This window comes from Acomys minous (genome assembly GCF_964271855.1).
Source record: "Acomys minous genome assembly, chromosome: 6".
Lineage (NCBI taxonomy): Eukaryota > Metazoa > Chordata > Mammalia > Rodentia > Muridae > Acomys > Acomys minous.
Genome location: NC_140487.1, coordinates 118445215 through 118462035, shown reverse-complemented (window position 1 = coordinate 118462035; position 16821 = coordinate 118445215). Strand labels below are relative to the sequence as shown.

General features: G+C 49.9%; 2 protein-coding genes across 5 annotated transcripts in view; one reads left to right on the top strand and one right to left on the bottom strand.

Annotated features, from left to right (window-relative positions):
- Positions 1–14830, top strand: part of DNAJC16 (DnaJ heat shock protein family (Hsp40) member C16) — a 34854-nt gene extending 20024 nt beyond the window's left edge. For all 4 annotated transcript variants that reach the window (XM_084784917.1, XM_084784916.1, XM_084784919.1 and 1 more), the window contains exons 8-15: positions 2252–2382; positions 3451–3634; positions 6058–6240; positions 6390–6466; positions 7457–7537; positions 7618–7716; positions 9480–9650; positions 10849–14830. In XM_084784917.1, coding sequence (XP_084641043.1) covers positions 2252–2382; positions 3451–3634; positions 6058–6240; positions 6390–6466; positions 7457–7537; positions 7618–7716; positions 9480–9650; positions 10849–11224 — 1302 coding nt within the window. In that variant the 3' untranslated portion in view covers positions 11225–14830. The remainder of the gene's footprint in view (positions 1–2251; positions 2383–3450; positions 3635–6057; positions 6241–6389; positions 6467–7456; positions 7538–7617; positions 7717–9479; positions 9651–10848) is intronic.
- Positions 14831–16004: 1174 nt separating this feature from the next.
- AGMAT (agmatinase (putative)) overlaps positions 16005–16821 on the bottom strand; it is a 14506-nt gene continuing 13689 nt past the window's right edge. The window contains exon 7 of the mRNA XM_084784924.1: positions 16005–16256. Within this exon, the coding sequence (XP_084641050.1) occupies positions 16183–16256 (74 nt within the window). The 3' untranslated portion in view covers positions 16005–16182. The remainder of the gene's footprint in view (positions 16257–16821) is intronic.

Genomic DNA, 16821 nt, shown 5'->3' with positions numbered 1-16821 from the left:
AAACTCTTTTGGCATTTCTTCTTACTGATGCACTAAATGTTGTTATTTTTGTTTAATCCGACACAGTGGTGTTTTACTTCTTTAAAAATGTCTCAGATGGCATATACCTGGAATTTCAGGACTCTAAAGGCTGAGGCAGGAGAATATTGGTTTGAGAAAAGAGATTTTTGTTGGTTTTAGGATTTTGCTTTTTAGGCAAAGTCTCACTCACTATATAGACCAGACTGACCTTGAACTCACATAGATCCACCTGCCTCCGCCTCCCAAGTGCTCGGATTTAAAGTGGGTGTCACCATGCCCACTGGTCCTTGAATCTTAAGAGACTACAATAAGTTTGTTTTATGTTTTTTGTTCGTTTGTTTTTTGTTGTTGTCATTGTTTGGTTTTGGTTTTGGTTTTTTGAGACAGGGTTTCTCTATGTAGCCTTGGCTGTCCTGGACTCGCTTTGTAGACCTGGTTGCCTCTGCCTCCCGAGTGCTTGTATTAAAGGTGTGCACCACCACGCCCGGCTACAATAAGTTTTATTAAAAGCTTTATTTGGGGGCTGGAGAGAAGGCTCAGCAGTTAAAACACATGCACTGCTGTTGCAGTTATTTTATACAACTGTGTTTGTTTCTCTTAGCTTATCTCTTAACCTGACTACCACACAAATGATTGACTCTTACAATACAAGGCTTACAGCACAGTCTGAGCAGCTCCAGTCTCTTCTTACCCTCTATGTCTCACTGCAGCCAACATCCCAGCGATACTTGTGCTTCTGTAGTTTGCCTCGGTTCCAGCGCCTTCCTCCTTCACTTCCTTTGCCTTCTTCTATTGCTCCTTCCCTAACTCCTCCTCCATTGGCTGGCAGGAAGCCCAGCCGTATTCTCTTCCCTGCTCACCGATTGGCTGTAAACTGCTTTATTGGCATAACAGAGGGACAGTTGGGGAGCAGAGTTTACACACCGTTTAGACAGAAAATCAGAACTTAAACTACACAGTAACCGAATGCTTACACACTGCTCTTCCAGAGGACCCAAAGTTTCAGAACTCTGTTCCCTGCATAGGTGTTGGGGGGCTCGCAGACACCTATAACCAGTTCCAGGGGATCTGGCAGTCTCTTCTGGACCTTGTGGTTGCCTACACTCACGTGCACATGCCCACACACACACACACATAATTACAAATAAAAACAATGTGCTTTATTTTGGCCATTTCATTTCATAAACACTTCGTTGCCTGACTGCTGTATAGTGAATACAATACTGATTGGGGCATCCATAGTAAGACTGTACCCTAAAGTGGTTAAGTCAAGGAAGGAAAGGCACTCTCTACCCGCTGTAATAGGCAACCCATTCAGCATAGGGGTGTCACCTGGCACAGTGGCACATGTCAGTAGTCCCAGCACTCTAGGAGGCAGAGGCGGGTGAATAATGAGTTCAAGGCCAGCCTGGTCTACAAAGTGAGTCCAGGACAGCCAAGGCTACACAGAGAGATCCTGTCTCAAAAAAACAAAACAAAACAAAAAAAGTTGACATTCTTTAAGATGGGTAGTGGTGTCAATGTCACACCCTTTAATCCCAGCACTTGGTGGGTAGAGGCAGGTGGTTCTCTGAGTTTGAGGCCAGACTGGTCTACAGAGGAGACCAGGACAGCCAAGGCAGAGAAACACTGTCTTGGGGGAGGGTGGAGAAAACCCCCTGACTTTTTCCTGAGCATGACCTGGCTGCATCGTGACCTACACCTGAGTTGTTTTTGTTTTTCAAGACAGGGTTTTTCTTGTGTAGCCTTGACTGTCCTGGACTCACTTTGTAGACCAGGCTGGCCTCGAACTCACAGCGATTCACCTGCCTCTGCCTCTCAAGTGCTGAGATTAAAGGCATGCGCCCCTATGCCCAGCTACCTGAGTTGTTAAGAGACATCGCCACACATTTTCTTTCTTTCTTTCTTTCTTTTTTTTTTTTGATATTATTATTATTTTTTAAATATGTTATTAATTTATTCATATTATGTCTCAATGGTTACCCCATCCCTTGTATCCTCCCATTCCTCCCTCCCTCCCATTTTCCCCTTACTCCCCTCCCCTATGACTGTGACTGAGGGGGACCTCCTCCCCCTGTATATGCTCATAGGGTATCAAGTCTCTTCTTGGTAGGCCACACATTTCTTGCCTTGTGCTGTGGCTTTAGCCAGGGTCATCCACAGTCTTCAGAAGCTGGGGAAGAGGGCCTGTGTGCCGGGGGAAACTGAGTGCTTGTTGGTGTTTCTCCAGGCTCGAGGGCTAAAGAAGCAGGTCATTGAGGACTTCATCACCCAGAACAAGTACCTGCTGGCGGCCCGGCTCACCAACCAGAGGCTCTTCCAGGAACTCTGTCCCGTGAAGCGGTCTCACCGACAGAGGAAGTAAGAACTCAGGGCTCAGCCTCTCACTGAGGTGGGGGGAGCAGCAGTGTCTTCCTATCGGGCATCAAACCTCTGTGAAGACGTGGGGTATCTGAGTCCAGGGCACCTTCGGACCACATGCTGACGTTATAAATGTGGGCCACCATATCTAGCAGATACCTGAAGGCCAGCCAGATGGCTCAACAAGGCATAGGTACTGCTGTCAAGCCTGACTATCTGGTGTGATCTCTGAGACCCACATGTCGGAATGAGAAAGCTGACCCCCACATACATCTTAAGATCTCTCCGAGGCCTCACTATTTCCCTGCTGCCGCTCTTGAGCAGGCCACCACCACCCACGTGCCGTACTCCAGCCTGCTCCTTTACCCTCCCGTCAGTTCCCCGCACATCTGCCATTGGTCTCTCCAAACCTAGGTCAAGTTAAGTTGCTCTGCCTTCTTTTCCTCTCCCACACAGCACTTCATTAAGTCTCTGCTCGGATATCAGGTGGCATTTTCCTGGCCTGCAGGAGAAAGACTTCCGCTCCTCCCCAGCCTCTGTCCCTTCCACTCCCTTTTCTCACAGCACTGTCTTTACCCATTCACGTGCCTGTGTATCTGCTGTCAGTCTTCTCCACTGGAATGAGGGTAGGAGTGTTGCCTGAGAGCGCGGTGAATGTTCGGGAGCATGAATGCATACACGCTAGGCTTCCGCCAGAACCTTGCAGTGGCAGCCCCTTCAGAATGAGGTCCCGTCACCTTGCCCTAAGATAGATCCAACCCTGCCTCTCTGAGATAGGAAGCTTCCTCATAGGAACAGAGGTTTTCTTTCTCTTTCTTTCTTTCTTTCTTTCTTTCTTTCTTTCTTTCTTTTGTTGTTGTTGTTTTGTTTTGTTTTTTTCGAGACAGGGTTTCGAGGCTAGCCTCGAACTCAGTGATCCACCTGCCTCTGCCTCTGCCTCCCGAGTGCTGATATTAATGCCGTGTGCCATCACTGCCTGGCCAGAAACAGAGGTTTCCATTAGCAGCCATTGGCAGCCTGGCCCTGCCCAGGATTGGTTTTAGGACCTCCTCTCCTGTTTTTGTGCAGGTATTGTGTGGTTTTACTGACAGCCGAGGCTAGCAAGCTAGGCAAACCCTTCGAAGCCTTCCTGTCCTTTGCACTGGCAAACTCGCAAGACACAGTGCGGTTCGTGCATGTCTACAGCAGCCGGCAGCAGGAGTTTGCCAGCACCTTGCTACCAGACATCGAGGCCTTTCAAGGGAAGTCAGGGGTAAGCCATGGACCTCAACCCTCGTTTCCATTCCTCCTGCCTTGGGAGTGCTGAGTACAGAGTCCAGACATCCAGAAACCTCTGAGACCCACTTGAATCTTATTCTGACCTCTGTCTTTGGCTTAGCCTTTTTATATCCCCCATGTGGGCTCCAGACCTCCCTAGAAGGCCCTCCTTCCCCCAACTGGATTCCATCCCAGCCATGCCACTGGGACACTTCCCATGAGGGGAGACTGGGATGTGCCAGCCTTTTCCAACAGCTTTTCCTCAGGATGGGTATAGTAGTACAGAACTCAGGAGCAAGCCTTGTTTTCCAAATCTCAGGCCACTGCTAACATACTCAGGCCTCTCTGTTCTCACCACCACCCCAGCCCCCGAGGCTCTTCTTTTGGAGTGGGATTGCAGTTTGGTGATGGGGTGCTTCTCTGAAAAGCAGGAGGCCCTGGGGTTCATCCCTAGCACACAGAAAGGAAGAGAACCACCTGCCATCTCTTCTGTTCAGTGACATAAGTTGTCATGGAAAGGTGGTTTTGGTTTTGGTTTTGATTTGTTTGGGTTTTGTTGTTGTTGTTGTTTGTTTGTTTGTTTGTTGAGACAAGGTTTCTCTGTGTAACAGCCCTGGCTGTCCTGGACTCGCTTTGTAGACCAGGCTGGCCTGGAACTCACAGTGATCTGCCTACATCTGCCTCCCAAGTGCTGGGATTAAAGGCGTGCGCCACCATGCCTGGCATAGAAAGGTTTTCTGCATAGCAAATGTTCTTGAACTGCAACATTAAGCCAGAGGCTGCCACCCAAAGTCTGTGGCAAAAAAAAAAGAAAGAAAGAAAGAAAGAAAGAAAAGAAAAGTTTAGAATTTTCACAGAAGCTTTGGAAATTTACCATAAAAGCAATTACTTTTGCCAATTGCAATGGCTTACACCTGTAGTCAGCACTCAGAAGGTAGAGGCAGAAAGATGAAGTTTCAGGCTATCCTGGACTACATGATATCCTGTCCCAAAAGACAAGCAGAAACTGGGCTGGAGGGGTGGCTTACTAGTGAAGATCACCATCCCTCAAACTCATGGCCTTTGTTGTTTGTTTGTTTGTTTTTCAAGACAGGGTCTCTCTGTGTAGCCTTGGCTGTCCTGGACCCGCTTTGTAGACCAGGCTGGCCTTGAACTCACAGCGATCTGCCTGCCTCTGCCTCCCGAGTGCTGGAACTAAAGACATGTGCCACCACGCCCAGCCTTCATGTCCTTTGTAGTTGATTGTTATTGTTTGCATATCTATATATACACATATTCCTAAGTATAACCTGTTGAATTTGGTTTTGGTTTTTGGTTTTTTGAGACAGGGTTTCTCTGTGTAGCCTTGGCTGTCCTGGACTCACTTTGTAGACCAGACTGGCCTTGAACTCACATCAATCCACCTGTCTCTGTCTCCTGAGTGCTGGGATTAAAGGTGTGTGCCACCACGCCCGGCCAGCCTGTTCAGTTTGTGTACTACCAGTATATTATGTTTTAGAGCCAAATGCTGTGCTCTTGCCTAAGAAGGCCACCTCTCCCAGTCCATGAATTTTTGTTTTGTTTTTTTGTTTTTCAAGACAAGGTTTTCTGTGTAGTGAATCCGGGCTGTCCTGGACTAGATTTATAAACCAGAATGGCCTTGAACTCACAGAGATCTGCCTGCCTCTGCCTCTCTGAGTTCTGGGATTAAAGGTGTGTGCCACCATGCCTGGCTCAAATTTAAAAAAAAAAAATTTTTTTTTAAGAAGCAAAAATTAACCAAGGGCAGTGGCACACACCTCAATCCCAGCACTTGAGAAGGTAGAGGCAAGCAGATCCCTGTGAGTTCGAGGCCAGCCTCATCTACAAAATGAGTCCAGGACAGCCAAGGCTACACAGAGAAACCATGTCTCCAAAAAACAAACAAAGCAAAAATTATTTAAATTATTGTTCTGGGAAGGCCAAGATTTGAGGAGTTTAAGGCCAACCTAGGTAACATAACGCGACCTAGTCTTAAGCAATACTAGTTCCTGGGCTGAGGACGGGGCTCGGTTGGTAGAATGCTTGTTTGTCTGCACAAGGCCCTGAGCCCCTTACCTGCTACGATAAAACAGGGATGCTGGGGAGATGGAGGCAAGTTCACACAGTGAGCTTAAATAATAATGATTCCTTTTTTCGAAAAGACCTCAAGACCTCTTACAAATACCCTAGACTCATCAATATTTGTGTTTTAGGATAATTTATGACCTTATGGGACCTTTGCCCATCTTCCCTGAGAAAAAGTACAGACAACTACAGCTTACTTTTTTTATATACAAGATCTAGCTGTGTACGTCCAGGCTGGGCTCAAACTCTTGATTCTCCTGCCTTAACCTTCACTGGTGTCATTATATCCTGCTGTTTTTGAGACTCCTAATGGCTTTTCTCTTTTTCTCCCAGGTGTCCATCTTGGAAAGGAGAAACACTGCAGGGAGGGTGGTGTTTAAGACCCTAGAAGACCCCTGGACTGGCAGTGAGAGTGATCAGTTCATGCTTTTGGGTTACCTTGACCAGCTGCGGAAAGATCCAGCATTTCTGTCCGCAGAAGCTGTGCTCCCAGACCTGACCGATGAACTTGCCCCTGTGAGCATCAGGGGCGGGAAGATGGGCCATGGCCAGGGCTGGGGGCACCGCCAGTGGCAGGAGCAAGCAGGGATTCAGAGGCGCTCTGTTGGGATGTGGGACCTCCCTCTGGGCTCAGTCCTGACCACTGCCCATTTCCTCTCTGATAGGTGTTTTTCCTCCGTTGGTTCTACTCTGCTTCTGACTCCCTCTCGGACTTCTGGGAGAGCATGCTGCACAGTAACTGGTATGACCCTGTGGGGTTTCTTTTTCCCATCAAAGCCAGCCTCGAACTCTTGGGTGTCAGTGTGCAGGCATCAGCGTGTGCACTGTCCAGTGCTGCTCAGTGGGAAAGTCCAGTGACTGGCTCCCTTTCTCTTTCCTTGCTGTTGGCCATTTGCTGCCTGGCACTTCCTGCTGGGAGGGAGGGATCTCCAGCTGGCCACCCTGTGAGCAGAGCTGGTATTCAGCTGGTATTCTGCCATCCAGCACAGGGCATGACGCGTAGAGTCTGGTGTGTACATGCACAGACATGTCCGTCCATGACCAAAGCAAACATGGGGAGGAAAAGGGTTATTTCAGCCTAGAAGCCAAGGCAGGAGCTGAAGCAAAGAGCACAGAGCACAGCTGCTTGCTGGCTTGCTCAGCTGCCATCCTTACGTGCCCAAGCCTTCCTGCCCATGGGTGGCACTGGCCACAGTGGCCTGGGCCCTCCCGTATCAATAGTAATCAAGAAAATCCCCACATGCCCGCAGGCCAGCCTGATGGAGGCAACTCTCCTGCTGAGGTTCCCTCTTTCCAGGTGACTCTAGTTTGTGTCCAGTTGACAGCTAAAGCCGACTGTGACACTCCCTGTCCCACCTGGGCCACATCTGATCACTCTGGCCACAAAGAGTCAGTTAAATTGAAATCATTCCAGACTCTGAAGCCACTGATACCTCAGCGTCAGAAAGTCCTTTCATGTGTCCACTTGAGTCTTCATCCCCTTCTACGGAATGTGTTAGACATAGCCAAAGCTGCCTTCCAGCACCAGTTTCTGTGACTAGGACACTGAGGAAGTAGTCCATCCCTCCTCCCCGCCCCTCCTCCCTCCCCCACCCCAGAACAGCCTGTCTAGCGAAGATGGTGTTTCTTGGTGTGGAAGGCTTTTTTTGGTTTGGGACGTTTTCCTCCTGAGGCAGAGAGACAAAACACTAGCCCCAGCAGATGCAGGGCTGACAGCTGCCTTTCCTTTCAGGCGGGAGATGATGCCCCTGCTGTCCCTCATCTTCTCGGCCCTCTTCATCCTCTTTGGCACTGTCATTGTCCAGGCTTTCAGGTAAGTATCAGTGAGAGCCCCAATGTGCCATAGCCATTTAAAGAAAAGAAAAGAAAAGCAACTTCTGTTTCATTCTTCAGTGACTCCAGTGAAGAGCGAGAATCACACCCCCCAGATAAAGAAGAAGTCCCTGAGAAGGCCGGGAAGACTGAACCAAGCTTCACCAAGGAAAACAGCAGGTTCTCCCCAGACATCACACCCCTGCCCTCAGCCTCACAGAGCACTATGGGATGGATGATGCTGAGAGCCACCCCCTCGGCTGGCTTTAAAATATGCCTATTACTTCTGGGGGTTTGCAGTGCTGGGGAACAAGCCCAGGGCCTCACACGTGCTAGACAAGAGCTTTCACTGAGCAACACCCTAGCCCCCAACTTTAACTGTAGTGTGACACTATGGCCAGCAATGTAAGGCCACATGTAGAGTGTTCTGTACCTGCCATGGTTGTGTGCACCTTTAATCCCAGTACTTGGGGGGCAGAGGCAAGTGGTTCCCTGTGAGTTTTATATAGTGAGTTCCAGGACAGCCAGGACTACATATTGAGACTTCATCTGGGGGTGGGGGGATAAAAAGACTGTGCCTCATTGGGGCACATGCACCCAAAGCATGTGTGAAGTCACCTTCAGGATGAGGTTTATGAACAGACATAAGTGTTAAGTTTGCCCGCCATACCTCCCCAAAATCTCAATTGCATGTTTATACATAAAATGAGAGCGGAGAACCCAAAACTCCAAAGCACTTCTGTTCCCAGGCATTCTGAGGGTTTTTTTTGTAATCGTTATTTTTTGAGAGAGAGAGAGAGAGAGAGAGAGAGAGAGAGAGTGAGAGTGAGTGAGAGTGTGTGTGTGGCCTTCAGATGCTTATTAAATAAGCAGATCCCTCTAGAGCTGGAGTCCAGGCTCTTGTGAACCTCTGGACCAAGTGCCAGGGCCTCTGGAAGATCAGCGCATGATCTTATTTTGTTTTTTGGTTTTGTTGTTGTTTTTCGAGACAAGGTTTCTCTGTGTAGCTTGGCTGTCCTGGATTCACTCTTTTGACCAGGCTGGCCTTGAACTCACGGCGATCTGCTCGCCTCTGCCTCCCTGAGTGCTGGGATTACAGGCATGCGCCACCGTTCCTGGCTCAGTGCACACTCTTAACCACTGAGAGGTCTCTTGGGCCCCTTCCCACTGCTGACTGGGGTTCACTAGACCTCTACAGGACTGATGAACCGAGTGCTGTGTGGTTTCAGATTTGCAATCCCAGCTTTGGTAATGCAAGCGGAAAGAAAAAGGAGAAGGCAGAAGGGAGGTGGTAAATGAGAAGCTGGGGATAGCCTGTCCCCATGACTCATGACTGCTAATGTCCCCAGCAAGGGACCAGTCTGAGTTAGCAGCAGACTGAGAATCCATGGCCTCCTTGGCTTACGTCTGCAGCTGCTTTTGCACTGGATTAAAAGCTGCAAGAGGCCGGGTATGATGATACGCACCTTTAATCCCTGCACTCAGGGAGGCAGAGGCAGGAGGATCGCTGTGAGTTCGTGGTCAGCCTGGTCTACAAAACGAGTCCAGGACAGTCAGGACTACAAAGAGAAACCCTGTCTCAAAAAAACAAAAAAGAAAAGCAGCCAGAGCCGGGCTGCTGCCGACCAGGGCCACCTGTGGGTTGGGGCCAACAGGTCGTACACCCGCAGTCAGTGGTGAAGGGCAGAGCCCATCCAGGCAGGAGGCATTTTGCTTCACTGGTTTTGGTTTTGTTTTGCCGAGGTTAAGGGGGCTTGGCATGTTTGTTCTCATAGCCCAGGCTATCCTCAGACTCGCCGCACAGCTGAGGCTTGCCTTGAGCTTCTCGTCTCCTGCTTCTTCTTGCCTCTAGGACTTGAAGCACGTGCTACCACACGTGGCTTCCACTGGCTTCCACTCCCCCTGTCCTGACAATGTCTAAACTCTCCCATATTTCTCCACAGCAAGATTCCTAAAAAAGGCTTCGTGGAGGTAACTGAACTCACAGATGTGACCTACACCAGCAACTTGGTGCGCCTGAGGCCAGGCCACATGAACGTGGTCCTCATCCTGTCCAATTCCACCAAGACAAGCCTGCTGCAGAAATTTGCTCTGGAAGTCTACACATTCACTGGGTAAGTAAGCAGTGTGTGTGTGTGTGTGTGTGTGTGTAGCACACGGTGTGAGGGGGAGTGTGTGTCTGTGTGTTGTGTGTATCTAAAAAAAAGGGGGGGAAAGATTCTCCACTTGGCTTAAGAGACTAGAAGACTGCTGCACACTTCCCGCTAGATGAGAAGTTCTCTATCCTTCCCAGGCCAGACCACTGCCATCACTGAGACCTTAACTTTGGTTTGGGGTGTGTGTATATGTGTGTGTGTGTGTGTGTGTGTGTGTGCGCGCGCGCGCGCATTGGGACAAGGTCTCTCTGCATAGACCTGGCTGTCTGGAACTCATGATGTAGACCAGGCTGTACTCAAACTCACAGAGATCCACCTGCCTCTGCCTCCTGAGTCCTGGGATTACAGACATGCATGAACACAGCTGGCTTCATCTGCTACCTTCTGTATAGCCCTAGATGCTGGTTTTGCTTGGTTGCTTGGTTAGGGTGTTTGTTTGTTTGTTTTTGAGATAGGGTTTCTCTGTATAGCCTTGGCTATCCTGGATCTCACTTTGTAGACCAGGCCAGTCTTTTTTTTTTTTTTTTCTCTCTCTCTCTCTCGAGACAGAGTCTCTCTGTGTTAGCCTTGGCTGTCCTGGACTCACTTTGTAGACCAGGCTGGCCGGGAACTCACAGAGATCCGCCTGCCTCTGCCTCCCAAGTGCTGGGATTAAAGGTGTGCACCACCACACCCAGCCGACCAGGCTAGTCTTAAACTCACAAAGATCTGTCTGCCTCTGCCTCCTGAGTGCTGAGATTAAAGGCATGTGCCACCAAGCCCAGCTCCTAATTGCTCTCAAACTCAGAACAATCCTCCTGCCTCCCCAGCACTCTCCCCTTACTTTCATGTCCTACTGGTTCTGAACAGAAGAGCATGAGCAACCCACCCCAGCTCCTCAGAAATCCTTTCCTAGCTGGGTGTGGTGGCACACACCTTTAATCTCAGCACTAGGGAGGCAGAGGCAGGAGGATCGCTATGAGTTCGAGGCCAGCCTGGTCTAAAAAGTGAGTCCAGGACAGCTAAGGCTACACAGAGAAACTCTGTCTCAAAAAACGAATCCTTTCCTAAGCAGGTCTCCTGGCTGTTTGGCCCTGCCTAGGGTGCTAGCACTCCCCTCCATGACCTACACCTAAACTCCCAGAACCTTCTGAACCTTCATCCACTCTTCCCACAGGAGCAGCAGCCTCCACTTCTCCTTCCTGAGTCTGGACAAACACCGTGAGTGGCTGGAGTACTTGCTGGAGTTTGCTCAGGACGCAGCCCCAATCCCAAACCAGTATGACAAGCACTTTATGGAGCGAGACTACACTGGCTATGTGCTGGCCCTCAATGGCCACAAGAAGTATTTCTGCCTTTTCAAGCCCCTAAAGACAGTGGATGAGGAGACCGTGGCCTCCTGTGACCTTGACTCCTCCCGAGGGAAGCCTCCCTGTGGCCTCGGGCCCAAGCCCCTCAAGGGCAAGCTGAGCAAGTTGTCCTTGTGGATGGAGCGCCTGCTGGAAGGTTCCTTGCAGAGGTTTTACATCCCATCATGGCCTGAGCTAGACTGAGACGTGGACTCTTCAGGTTTTTAACGTGCCCCAGGAACAGGGATTTTCAGAAGAGTCTAGATTTTAGATATCTCTTCCAGAGCAATGACTAGAAGACCTTTCCTTTGTCACCTAGGAGCAATACACAGCGCAGGTTTGATCCCTAGATGAAAACCCTTCCCTTTGGGTTGTCTCATCCCTGTACGAATGCCGCACTATTTAAAACAGACTGCTGACCCCTTCTTCATCCCCTCTTCTTACTGTCCCTGTAACATGCTCACACCACCCTGTCCTTATGTTGGAGAAACCCAGGGCTGGACGCTGAGCCGTGCCTGGATGAACCTCAGGGTCTTCATGAGCCTGTCATGCAGTGGGTCACTCGCCCCTCCCCCACTCCCTGCAGCAGGCTCTGGCCTGGCCCCAGCCAAGCTCCTGCCAAGGCGCATGCTCTCAGTGGGACAGCCCACCACAGCTTCTAGGTCTTGCATCTTCGAAAGAGGCCTAGTTCTAAGCAATTTTACCTGTGACCGTGCTTCTGGGAGCAAGCATAGAGACATATATTTTGGGGGTATCCCCCACAGTAGTTGGCCAGCCATGGATTGGAAAGAAAAGGAGTAAGCAGGGGGATGAGGATGCAGCATTTACATTTGGTCTTCCCCACCAAGAGAAGGGAGGGTTGAGCACTGACTGGAGTTGCACAGCCCTGTGATCCTTCGTGAGCATCCCTTGTCCCCATCCCTGCCCCTCACCACACTCCACTTAAGCAGCACCGCAGCCAGGGCAGTGTGCCTAGCCAGAAGCGCTGGCATGGCTGAGCTGCCGGCCTGCCTCCAGATGCTCTGCCCCTGCGTCGTAGAGTTTGATACTAGGAGCCATAACCTGTGATCTTGTTCTCTGAGCGTAGATAAGCTGCTATAGAGCCAGTAGATTTAAGATGGTGGCAGTTACGCTGTCTGCCAAAAGCCAGGTGCAGGAGCTCTTTCTGCCTCACTGTTCTCCAGCAAAATGCCAGGCGTGTCTTCAAACCAAGGAACCTGACCTCTCTGACAGTTGCATTTTGAACATTGTTGTCCCCAAAGTGCTGAATCTTCATGTCGTCTCTTGTGACTGTGAGCTGAGACTTGTCGGGATCCCTGCCCAGCAGGCAGCTAGCTTCCTTCTTCTGGCCTGCTTAATCATTTCCTCCCTTCCTTTTTGCTGCTTCCTGCTGCCAGATCAAACCCATCAGCTCCAGCTTGCCTGGCTCCATGCACCTCAGGCTCAGGGCCGGATCATGCTCGCCCACTCAAGGACATACCCTTTGTTTTTAGGGCCAAGCCACGAGGGGAGTTTGGACAACTGTCACGCATGGTGTGTTCTACTGTCAAGCAAGTGCCCTTTTGTAAAGTGAAGGGCACAAATCAGGGACTGGACATTCACTCAGTTAGTATTCTCCAATTGTAATTGCTTTGAACCAAGCACCTCGGATCCTGACTACTTTAAACACTGAGCTCCAGCGGTAAGTGATAAATTATTTGAGCCCAGGAACTCTGTAGTTTTCAAAAAGAGTCTTTAGCTTTATTAAAAATAATAATAATAATAAAGAATTCACTGCCAGGCTTCATTCTTCCATCTGACCCTCTAGACGTTCACGCTCGCGCAGTGCTGCTGCTCGTGCAGCTGCCCAGCTGGAAAGAGTGAAGGCAATTTTGGCTCCTCAGTGCCCAGTCCTCAAAATGTGTTTCTGGAGCTGAGGGTGAGCTAAGGCTGAACACTTGCCGAGCGTGTACAAAGCCTGAGTTCCGTACCCAGGTTATACACACAAATTTTTTTTCTTTCTGTATTTTTATGGCTGGGCTCCTTTGTGGGTATGTTTTAACTCATTGGCAGATTTTTGTCTTCACATTTCTGGAACTGATAAAATTCCCTGACATGTAATTTCTGAAAACCAAAAACTCCCCAGATGTTTGTCCTTTTCTCAAAACTATACGAAGAAGATAAAAGGCCCTTGCAAGCCGGGCGTGGTGGCGCACGCCTATAATCCCAGCACTCGGTAGGCAGAGGCAGGTGGATCGCTGTGAGTTCGAGGCCAGCCTGGTCTACAAAGCGGGTCCAGGACAGCCAAGGCTACACAGAGAAACCCTGTCTCAAAAACAAACAAACAAAAAAGGCCCTTGCATTGGCCGTGGCAGAGGGAAGTGGTGATGGGATTGACGCTGTCCCTGGAGCATTTGAGTCCATCATCCCTGAGGATCTGATGGGGGCTGAAGAGGGGGGTTGGGGGGATCCACCGAGGACACTGGGGAGCTTTGGTTTGCTTGCTTGCTTTGAGACAGAGTCTCACCATGTAGTCCAGACTGGCCTCCATCTGAAGGCCCTCCTGCCTCAGCCTCCCAAGTATTGGGATTACAGGTGCACTACCTTTGACAGACACAAGCCTTTCTTCCAGAATGTTGTTCCCGTGAATTGTTTTTGTGTCAAATATGAGCTATTTTTATGTTCAGCCAAATGCCAAATGAATGTAATCTCACAGGACCCGATTTCAGTTCATATACTGCTGTGTGAGGAGAGGGGTGTCTGCTCAAGGCAGCCTGTGAGTCACTTTCAGGAGCTGGGGTGAAAGTAGCCTGCTCATTCTGGGGTCCCTTCACCATGCCACTCAGGACCAAGCTGCAGTGGGTCTAACCCAAAGTCAGTAGGCTGCCTGAGACATTGCAGGCAGAGGCTGCTCCCCCGTCACCTGCCAGCACCCAATTTGCTTGTTTTTAAGTGGGTTAGTCTCCTCGTTCACAGCCTTTTGTGTGATTCATTTGCAGCCACCATCAATGTGTGTTTTCCTGTGCTTAAAAAAAAAGAAAGAAAGAAAGAAAGCTCTGCCCCATCTGCTTTGCTTGGACTAGGGACTGGAAGCAAGCACTTAGCCCCCCTTTCTGGTTTTGTTTTCTTTCAACGTAGAACTCCATCTGGCTCAGTGGTAAAGCGTTTGCCTAGCATGTGTGAGCGCCTTAGTTTGACCCCCCCTTCCCCACCCTCCCCCCCCCCCCCCCCGGTGATGGGGGGGGCAGATTAAGTAGAGCCAGATGCTGTGGCTCATGCCTGTAATCCCAGCACTCAGGAAGCAGAGGCGGGAGGGTCATGAGTTCAGGGTCATCCTCAGCATGAGCAGGTGAAACCAGCTTGGGCGCTGAGCCCTTGCTCAAATCCCAACAAAAGACAAGTGATAGCAGGTTGGGGTGTCACCACTTGTGTAGCACACGTGAGGCCCTGTGTTCTAAAATCCTAGCACCACACCATCAACAAGTAAATAGTTGAATAAGTAAGGGCTGCAGGTGGAATGCAGTTCCTGTCCACGAATCTGGCCTCCTCACCCTTGAAAAGGGGCAGCCTTGCAGTGCTGAATCTGCCTGTTAGGAAAAATGACTGCACCTGGGAGACAGATCTGAGAGGAAGGTGTATTTTGCACTTTTGATACTTTATTAAGAACAAATGACTTATTTAGCAAAATGTGTCTTTTATGTTTTATGTTTTTACTTTCCAGTTTCGTTTGTTTTGGGATTTTTGTTTTTGTACTGTGAACAGGCACTAAAGCTAATGTTATTTTGTTTTAAGAATATTACGGACTGGAAACAAATAAACTATTTTAATGTGTGATGGCTCTCCGGGCACCTCTGGTACTACAAGATGACTTCTTCATGGACACTGCCAGAATTGTATGCCACTCTGTCATGCTTTCAGTCCCAGCAGGCCTGGGGAACGGAGGCCATTGCGTGGGTGTCAGCCTAAGGGGCAGATACTGCAGAGCCGAGTTGTACAGAGAAGGTCAGGAGGCTCTCCCAGCCCAGCTGCCCTCAGCTGCTTTAGTCTTGATGACGTGAAAGGCAGTGGTGGGGGTCTTGCCTTTAGACCAGGTTAGCCTCAAACTCGCATGGATTCCACTGCCTCAGCTTCTCAAGTGCTGGGGTAGCTGGTGGGCGCACCACACCCAGCTCCCAGGCTTCACTGCAAATGTCTTTACTAGGCTCTGCATGCAGCTTGCTTCTGTCTTGTTTATGTTCATGGTAGCCTAATCCCAGACGCTGCCCTGAGCCCCTCTGAGGAGGCACACTCTGAAGACAGACACGGTAGAGATGGAGGGCTTGCAGTGTCAGTTCCCAGGCCTTTTCATCTCATTCGTCTTCCCTGATGCCATCTCGTCTCCTCCCCCCTGCTCTCCACCTCCTTCCGTCAAAGGGAACAAAATTGAAGCAGTCTGGACAGGCAGGGGGACAGGCTTTGCTTCTCCGAGACAGCCTTGCACTCTTGCTATGGAGCCTAGTTAACCTCAGACTTGTCACAATCCTGCTTAGCTTCAAGTGCTGGGCCGAGGGTGGGCACCAGGGTGCACCAGCAGACCTGGGGCCGCTGCATTTCTCAGGCCAATGTTTCTCCTTAGAAGATGTGACCTTTGGCTAGGCAGTGGTGGCACATGTCTTTAATCCCAGCACTTAGGTGACAGAAATGGGCAGATCCCCGAGTTCAAGACCAGCCTGGTCTACAGAAGGAGTTTCAGGACAGCCATAGCTGCACAAAGAAGCCCTGTCTCAAAAAAAAAAAAAAGAGAGAGAGAGAGAGAAAGAAAGAAAAAGGAAGGAAGGAAAGAAAGATGTGGGAGGATGATGGCTCTTCAGTTAAGAGCACTTACTGTTTATTACAGAGGACTCAGGTTTGGTCCCCAGCATCCACTGTTGGCTCACAGCTGTCTGTAACTCCAGTTCCAGGGCATCTGGCACCTTCTGACCTCCACGGGCTCCTACACACGTGTGATACACTCAGGCACACAAAATTTAATAAATGTTTTAATATTAGGAAAGAGACACACACTGTTAACAGTCTGGGTTGTCCTCCCTTGCAGCCAGCAGTGACACTTCTCAGAGAGCTTTCTTTGGTCCTTGCATTGCTTGCTCACAAGTCCTTGAGGCTTTGCCCATGACACAGTCTGGTCTGTCTTCAGGAACACAGGTTCAGACAGCTGTCACTTTGGGAAGAGCACACAGCATCTCAAACAGCAGGTTGGCTGCTAGGAGAGCCGTGTTGCCTAGGAAGGAGAAAGAGAGATGCTGTGGAGACGGCGCACACCTCCCTGAAGCCCACTCTCCAAGAGCTGCAGCCTTCCGGCCTTCCCAGAGCCCTGGCTTCTAAACTAGGGGTGCCATCTGCCTGTGAACACACCTTTAGCTTCATCAGGCATCCTTTGGAGACAGTATGAGAGCTCTGAGGGACCACCTATGCCATTGCTGACAGCAGGTGCTGTACATGTACCATCCCACCCCCCCACCCCCCGCCTCGGGGCCAAAAGACCTCACTGGACGCTTTTATTTTCTTATTCCATAGAGTTACAAGGATGATAATCTGCTTTGCCCAGATGTCACCTGTAGCAATGCCCTACTTCGCATAAAACATGCTTTGCAAATTCACTTTGCAATAAAATATCAACGGGGCATGCCCACTGAGGCACCCTATCACTACACGGCAGGCTGTTGGCGCTCTGCTTTCACTACAAACACCTGGCACCTCCCACGGGTTTTGTTCAGGTTCATTAGCTCATGTTTGTCAGGTCTGTGGTAACAGGTTTCTTTCTTCAGTGCTGGACAGTCTCCACC